The sequence below is a fragment of the Castanea sativa genome, chromosome 7 (assembly GCF_040712315.1).
Source record: "Castanea sativa cultivar Marrone di Chiusa Pesio chromosome 7, ASM4071231v1".
In the NCBI taxonomy this organism is placed as follows: Eukaryota; Viridiplantae; Streptophyta; class Magnoliopsida; order Fagales; family Fagaceae; genus Castanea; species Castanea sativa.
In genome coordinates, this window is record NC_134019.1 from 38,176,462 (window position 1) to 38,185,550 (window position 9,089).

At 31.9% G+C, this 9,089-nt stretch overlaps 1 protein-coding gene across 1 annotated transcript; it reads right to left on the reverse strand.

Moving 5' to 3' along the window:
* Window positions 1-1,606: 1,606 nt before the first annotated feature.
* LOC142643575 (purple acid phosphatase-like) lies at window positions 1,607-6,106 on the reverse strand. Its single transcript, XM_075818261.1, has 8 exons — window positions 5,724-6,106; window positions 5,269-5,469; window positions 4,965-5,076; window positions 4,324-4,553; window positions 3,549-3,687; window positions 2,473-2,693; window positions 2,007-2,128; window positions 1,607-1,916 (listed from the first exon to the last, which is right to left on the reverse strand). Exons 1-8 carry the CDS (start codon window positions 5,925-5,927, stop codon window positions 1,718-1,720), a joined length of 1,428 nt encoding a protein of 475 aa, XP_075674376.1. The 5' UTR covers window positions 5,928-6,106; the 3' UTR covers window positions 1,607-1,717.
* Between the last annotated feature and the right edge of the window lie 2,983 nt (window positions 6,107-9,089).

Here is a 9,089-nt window from a genome sequence, read left to right on the forward strand (position 1 = left end):
ACCACTTTTCTATCATAATAAGTGGATTCAACTACTGAATGTTCAGTTCATTACAAAAAATGGTTTTATTGCAACCAGGGACAGAGTCAGAAGTTGGAGTTAAGGCGGGCAGCTCTACTATCCTCTTTGCTAGTTGTGTGTGGTGGCTCTGTTGCTGCTTAGCCGCTAAGGTTTTTTTTTTTTTTGCATGTGTCTACTACTGGATAATGACAAAATTATTTTGAGTGAAATTGATTCACTGGGTTTAGTTTTTTTTTTTTTTTTTTTTTTTAAGTTTTGCTATTGATAATTTTTGTTGCTAGGCTAATTTTTTAAGACTTGTATATTTTATTTTAGATTTTTTATAAATAAAAATTTTTTTTATAGCCTTTAAAATGAGTAAAATGCTAGAGTTACAAACTTTTTTACAAATAACTTATGTGACGACTAGTGAGTGATTATTGATAAATAAAAAAGTGATGTAAATAGTGGGCCTAGATTTGAACCAATAGAAAAGTGTGTGGTTATAGCACTGCTCTTAAAGAAATTCATGATATTGTTAAGGAGAGTAAAGTGTAATTTTATAGAACAAAAATTGATAAATTTAGTTCTACATATATACTAATATTAAAAAACAAAAAGGGGGGGGGGGGGGGGGAATTGGCCCCCAAAGCCAATAAGTGGTGGCTCCGGCCTGATTGCCACCACAACAAGCTGTAGCATAAAGTCCTAAAATATACTACCCAGTAAATAAATAACAATAAAAAAGCATCAAGTATTTATTTTGTGCTGAGTTTTTTACCTTCTCCCATGTAAAATACATTTTGTATAGTTTATTAGACAAAGTTTAGTTATAAAATTGGTTATAACTCAATAAAATAAATATTACTATATATTTTGAAAATCTAGCCGTTGAATTGCATATTCTTCATGCTATGCCAAATTTTGTGTTAATCGCATATTATTTACTATATGATCTTTAAGTTTATGTTCTATACGTAATTTTAAACTACAAAAATTTACAATTTAAACAATTTATTGATAACATAGCTATTGATCTTTAATTTTCTAAAAATTTTGCAAGCATAGTGAATATAAGAAGAAGACGTAATCTAATGGTAGATTTATCAAAATTCACCATTAATAAAAAAAATATTGAATAAAGTTGTAGTCTTAATCTACAATCAATTTTATAATTAAACTTTGCGGTTCATGTCACAGCAAAAATTTTAAAAAAAAAAAAAAAAATCATAGCTTTATTAGTTGTAATGCAAAACATATGCTAATTTCACATAATTTTTTTCTCCAATCGCGGCATAACTTCTGCTTATTTCATATTTCCTGATTTCTTATTTGTACACATTTGTTCAAGCACACTTTATCCAACATATCAATTCTTTCAATATAATCTTGAATCCAATAGCGATAATGCATTTTGCACTATAAAACATGGTTATGTTCATTTGAGTTTAGTTTGATTGTTATGTCTTTTATTCCAGTTTTAGTTGCAATGTGCTGCTATTAAGAGACACAGCGAGCCATTTCAAAGAGAAAACTTGACAATATAAGTTTGACAAAAAAATTAGCTAAGGCACATAGAAGAGAAGAGGTGGAACAATAAAATGCAGAAGAAAAAGTAGAAACTATTATCGAGAATCAACTATATGAGATCGTTTATTCAAGGAAAAAAATTATGAGAGAAAATATTCCGAAGAGAATTCAACGGTTATTAGTTTCATCATGATTGGGCACTTGTGGAATCATCAACTGGATGATTGTATCTGTTGAAAAACCACATAGTATCTGCTTCCACTGCATATCCATCTTGATTACGGTGCCAACTATAGTATGCATGGGTTCGGTTCTTAATGTCAAAAATGGCATGACCAAAACTAGCCTCACGATAAGCTGAGTATGGTGGCTGTGGTTCCGTCATGCTGCACCAGAGAAGAGGACATCTATATTAAACCATATTAACAAACAGTGAATCAATGAAGGTCAGCTCTATTATAATGTAATTAGCTTACTTGGTTGCTAAGCCTTCAAGATTGCCTCCATCGCCAATGGTTATATATACAGGCGCTGATTGATCCTTTACAGGAGTGCAAATCCCATTTACAAAATTGTATGCAATGTTGGATACACGTTCCTGTTATATTCATATGTTAGTTGTCAATCAACATCAGAAGAAATGAACATAGAGCCACGGACAATGTCTATATGTATAAACAAATGGAAATCAAATAATCTGGATTTGTGTATGTGTGTTTTTGTGTAATGCATCATTAAAGAAAAGATCATAGATGGCAGAACTCAAAACATTTTTCAGAAATGCAATACTGCCAAGTTTCTAAAACTCTGTCCCCACAGATTTCAGGTAACTAGGAAATATAATAGAGACAACTGCCAGTGTTACACAGATAACACCACAATAAAAATAAAATAAAAAATCACATTTTGAAAACTAATAAATAGGAAGTATCAAGGACTTACAGATCGTTCATAAGCATGAACATGACCAGCAAACAACACATCAACTTTGTACTTTACAAACCATGCCTCGTAAATTACTCTCATGGTTTCACACTCCAGACAATGATAGTTGTAGCTATTATACAAAGGGGAATGCATTAGAACAATCAACCAAGGTGTCTCAGTCCGGTTAACTTTTGGTAGTTCCTCTTCAAGCCATTTATATTGAGGGGTATATGTACCTGAAAAAATGGTAATGACAAGTAAATTTATTATATTTGCTTTTGCTGCATGAAATCCCCAATTTAATTGGGACAAAGGCATGGTTGAGTTGAGCTGAGCTACATTGAGTTTGGCAAAATGAGACACTAACATATGCCATCATCAAATACTAGCTTAAACAAAACACTATGGTAGTAATCTTGCCATTTAATAACCACATAAATTAGGAAGTCTTGATCATTACATCCTGTCAATCCCTGTAAAAACATTATTCTGTTTGTTTCTTACAGCATTTTGGGGCAAAACCCCGTCATTGAGAATGTAGCCCTAAGTAGTCCTAAAAAACTGAAATACAATGTCAGCGAAAGATACTTGTAATGTTATAAACATTGTATATGATGTCATTATGTAAACCAAAATATGACTCTTGAGGTATAGAATAAATGCCAAGAAAAGCAGACTTGACTCATCATTTCAACTCCCTAGAATGTCCCTCAACCTGAACTCCAAAAAATATGTGTCACATTTTTTTTACCTATACCTATTTGGGAGAAACTAAAAGAACCAATAATTATTCCCTCAGACTCTCACACATATTTAAACAATATAATATGGCAGGCAAGATGTGATCAAAGAAAAGGAGTGGCATTCACCAAAAGCAAGCAAATATCCAAATCATAGCCATTTGTAATTAGTTGTCTTAAGTCTTAACCAGTATGCATTATAAACTCTTGAATTATTATCATCCCATATCTATGTAATAGACATTAAGACCACCAAAAAAATGTATAGACTGAAGTCGCATTCTGGACATATGTCTGTGCCCATGACCATAATCAGAAATATATAACATGCAAAGCCAAATGAATTATTACCATATGCTGAGTATGAGGACAAGACAATGATGTAAGCTGAAGCTCTCTTGATTGAATACCAGAAGGGAGCTGTACTATTTGAAGCTTTAAAAGGCACATGATAACGGTGACTGTAAGGCTTAAAAGGTTTGGTTTCTCCCTGCAACCCAAATACCAATCTACTATTAGAAACTTGGAGAATTATGTACAGAAACACATGAATTATGAATCAAAATAATGTCAAAGAGAGTAGAACTGTCACAGAAGTATCAATAACAGCAATATGGTGGCACTATGGATTATTTTTGGCTTTACCAAGATATAGACCTCTTGTTTTCTCTTGGGTTTTAGATGAAGAGGATTATTTTTATATGCAAGACCTTGAATCAAATTTAGCCACCAAAAGGTGCATTATTGTCGAACAAGGTCAATTTAGTGGGAATTGTCATAAGTAAGATTTACAAAATAATATTTCAAAGGGAGCAATGAAGGTAATTGCAACTCAGTATGATGTTGACTCAATTTCCTGTTAAGTGTTGCCTCTTTTTTTCTTCTTTTTTTTTCGGCAAAGTACCTGCCAAGGCATGAGAAGTGTCCAGTAGCCATCACATACATATAGAAAAGAGCTAATTTTTACCTCAGTAGAAAAAATTCTTCAAAAAATTAAACCATTGGTATGACTTCAAACCACAAGATTGAAAAGGTAGTCAAACAAGTGTAGCCAGGAGTTTTTAAATAAGAATTACAGAACACGTTAGTTTCTACCAATCAATGAAATATTCCATGAGATACTTACAATTGATGGCTCATAGTCAAGCTCGTGATTCCCTGCAGTCCATATCCACGGTTGATAAGCAACACTTCTCTCAATAAATCTTCCCCATGAATCCCATCTATTATTGTCATGATTTGGATAGTTATCTGCATAAGAGAGGTCCCCAACGAACAGCACTGTTTTCCCTTTCTGTGGGTTTAACTCATAATGAGTAAGTGTCCTATTTGAATCATAACTCTGACCAAGATCCCCTGCAGACAATACCATTAGTTTAAAATGTATAAAATATGTATAAAATATCTAAATTAACACATAAGCAGAAGTGCTAATGTAAGTACATTCCTCATTCATTTAGGAACATGTAAAGGAAGTAAGAGCCAATAATCAACCTAAAATGAAAAGTCCAGCTTATGTAGCTTATAAGTGAGATTATTTTTTTCTCCAAATTTTATTATTATGAAGTCTTTGTAGGTGATTTCAATCGTAGTTCTAGCTCTATTGGATAGGCTAGTCTGTGCCTGCCCAATTACCACTAGACTTTGCAGAAGTCTAATGGAAATAGAGAGTGCAACCTGCCTAAAAATGAAGACCATGTATATGCTTGAACCGCAATGCCAACCAAATATCTAAATTATTTGGGATTTTATTAAAGAAATACTCACCAATAAGACCAAATGTATAAGGCACATCAGGGCCAACTTCAGGTGGAGTTACAAACCAGAACTGCCGAGTAGTGTGCCCAATCCCAATCACATAGTAGTATTTAGTGTTGAACTGCCCCAAAAAAAAAAAAAAAAAATCAAAATAAATAAATAAAAGTTTACACATACCTAGATACATAGCATACTTTTAATGCATATATCATATATGCCCATATCATCCATTAATCTCATATAGAAGCAGAACAAGAACAGAACAAAAACAGGGGAACAACTTTAGAGCAATTGTATGAAAATTTTTATTCACCTTCAAGTTTCTGATGGTTGTGTGATGAATGAAACCAGACTTGTAATTGTAGTACTTATAGGTAGTAACTTTGCCTTCGGCATGTCTCTTTTCCTTGTTGTTTTCACTCCAAAAGACCACTTTACTGGAGCCCGGTTCATCCACAGTCACCCATGATATAATCATTGCCTCTCCCACATGGTCTCCTTGTGTTATATGTACCTGAATTCTCACCAACCCAAATATCAATCAATAGAATAAAGGCCAAAAATTAAAAATTCCAAATACCCAATTGCCTATCAATCCTAACTCCCCCAGAAAAAAAAAACCATGCACAATGGATACATAAACAAAACAAAAACAATTACTGATTGAAACTATCTAAAAAGAAAGCCCCGCCAAGAAAAACCTTACCCAAAAACAGTTTGAACAATAAGAAAATAATAGCAGAAGAACAATAAGGGGGACATAAGTACCTGTTGAGGTGCATTATAACCAGGTGGGACTTTAAAGACATCGCTATTAAGAGGCATGTCAATTGCCTTCTCAAGTTTTCTGACAAAAGTACTGGTCTTTCCTCCATGACAGACCACTGCTAAACTTAAAACCAAAATAATTGCGATCAAAGAAGAAGATAAAGAAGAACCAAAAAGACCCATCTTGATCTTTTGCCTGCACATACCAAGTCTCACAAAACTACACTAGTAGTAGTACTATATAGCTAAAGAGCCGAGACCCTATTGCTATATATATATATATGAAATGGTTAAACTGGTTCGAGCCCGATCAGGAGAATGCTGGGAATATTCAGAGCATCCTTGTATAATACAAAGATGTAAACGATTTTACCAGTTAAATTAATGGAAACTTACTTAAATTCAATTATTAATAAAGGACAAAGCCACAAACCATATCACTTTCTAGATTATTGCCGAAAAAATTCAACAAAAAAAAAAACTAAAAATTCTAAATCTTTTATGTCACAACTTTGATATTTCATTCCTGTAAAAGCCGACATGTCACCTCTAGTTGCTGACATGTTTTGTCTGTTCTTAGCATATTCAGTCCAGATCAATTTTTTTCCTCTCATGTGCATTATGAATGTGGCTCTTTTTGTACACATCTTGATCTTGCTAAGGACCATTCAATTATTGGAAACCAGTAAGTTGCTCGTGCAACGCACGGATAATATTGTAATGTTTTATGTAAGATGATTTTGGAGAATGTTGTACATATATTATATAGCATAATTATTATAGAATTTTGTTAGTAATGAGTTTGTCGTAAGAAACAACAATTATAAATTGCATACACATATTCATAATTAATGAGAAATAAGAAAACAACTTTGGAGGAATATTGTAGAATAAAAATTGATATAAAATGTGTCTTTCTTTTTCTTCTTAATTCTAAAACAAAAATACACATCCCAAACACTCACAGTTAATCACAATCTTTACAAAACTCACAAGTTCACAACGTCTGATCTCAACATAATAGTTAATCTACAAAGCCTGCTAGTAAAACTAAATTCAAACTAAACCTTAGTCTCTAGCCATGTTTTTTATTCCAAAGTTGGGTATCATTTGTTGTGTAGTGTTTTATCATGAATTGTAGAAGGGTAATGAGACGTATATTTACAATCTCTAAGAGATTAAAGAAATCAGCATTAAAAAAAAGTACCACCGTCCTCCACATTTCAATGTTTGATCAAATCCTATTAAAGCTCAAAATTAATAAATTTTTCTAGGACTACAGTTTGTGCCAAATGCAAATTTGGTAACACTATATATATTTTTTTTTTTGCAAGTCTCCCAAACTAATATGAATATGACCTTTTGCAATATGCAGTCATTTAACAAACTGAATCCACAATGGTTGAAAATTGATTCCAAAACACATATATTTGGATCCCACAATAAAACTTTCAAATTTTCATCATACATAGAACATTTTGTCCTGTAACATAGCAACTTGCCAAATATAAGCATGTACATGCCTTAAAACTATACATTATTATTAATTAAAAAAGCAAATTTTCAATCTTTATAGTACTATAGCATCATTGTTTGAATGCTCCACCTTCTAAGGAAGATTGCATAAATTTCTTCTTCAGCACATGTAAACTTAGACCTTTTAACTCATTGTCTTACACTAAGTTCATTAATAACCACATGAACTAAAATGAGGTCTACTCCCCTAGTCCCCTGATGCTTAACTACATCCAAATAACATTCAAAATTGATCAAGAATGAAAAGACTAATATCTTTTTTTCTTCTTCTTTTTTTTGGGAATGAAAGGCATATCCCAAAAAAATGAAAAAGAATCAACATTGATAAAGAGCTAAGTTAAAATCAAAGGAGAAAGAACACTTAGTTGAAATAGGTATGAAAAATTTTATATTGTTTGAATATCTTGCAAGAAAATATAGTTAAACCAAGAATTCCATATAAGGTCTTCAAGCCCTGTAGCAAAACCAGACATCAATTTGTCCATAAAAAGCATAAACCTCTACACACCTTCTACAATCATTATTTCTATTTAAACCCATATGCTTTCAGTTACATCTTATGGACAATGAAGCCTTACCCGAACAAGAACCAAAAGTCCCTCAAACATCCCCACTTCTATGAGTCAAGAATCCAAGTACCATACTCTTCATTTGACTTTTCAAGAAATGCTTCAACCTTAAAAAAATATTGACATGTTTGTAAGTATAAAAAGATATAAATGCAATATTTTATGCCAATAATGCATGCTAAAAAATGTCCATAAGGAAATGAAAAATTCAACATATCAATAATTATTTTTTCCTAGATAACCATCCTAATTTTCATCTATCTAATTTGAACCAAATTGGTTTGTGCAGTTGGTATAGAATGATAGATGATTAGAATTTTTAATTGAAATCTTCAAGACACGACAATTTCACTCTTACCAGTACATAATAATAGTTTAATATAGAGAATATTAGAGCATTCTCATCTGGTCCTTTAAAACCAAATGAAATGCAAAGTATGTAAGGATTTTCATTAAAAAAAGAAAAAGAAAAAAGGAGCCTTACATAACCGGTCTCGCATTGTCGTAGCAAATTTTAAAACATTGTTATAGTATCATGTATTTTTAGATGATACTACATAGCCTATGCATTCTTTCTTTTCCTTTTTGAATTCTCTCTCTTACTCAATATCTCTCTCAAACATGCATAATCCTTTTTTATTCTTTTTCTGTCACTCAAACACACATGACCTATGTTAGGTGTAAAAATTTATTTTAATATGGTGTATTGTAAAATAAAGAATGTGATGTAAGGTCTGTTGCAAGAATAGTAATGTAATATAAATCAAATGGCCTTTTGGGACAACACTTTTTTTTTTTTTTGCATAAGCGGCTGGGAATGCTCTTAACAGAGTATGAACTAAGACAATATATAGCAATTATCAATATCATGAAGACCTGACATGTTCACAGAATTTTAAAAAGTAAAAAGAAAAATGAAAAGAAAAAGAAAAGAAAAGGAGAAAGTACATTGCATATGATAATTTCTATCACGTATTTGAAATATTTGTACCAGATTTAGCTAGCATGGTCACTACAGCTGAATATAATAGCTTCTATAAAAGTATAATAAAAGCCAAAAAGTAATAGCAAGGAGAATAATCTTTAAAATTTAAACTAATAAATGCAACTATAACAATCAAATCATGTTCTTGTGTTTTTATTTTCGGAACATATGAGGTGGTCAATTTCATATGCAAAGTATAGTGTCCTTAACTTTAGTATGCAATAGAAATTGCAAATCATACATAATATTGTTCAAAGAGCTAAGTTGAAATAGTGC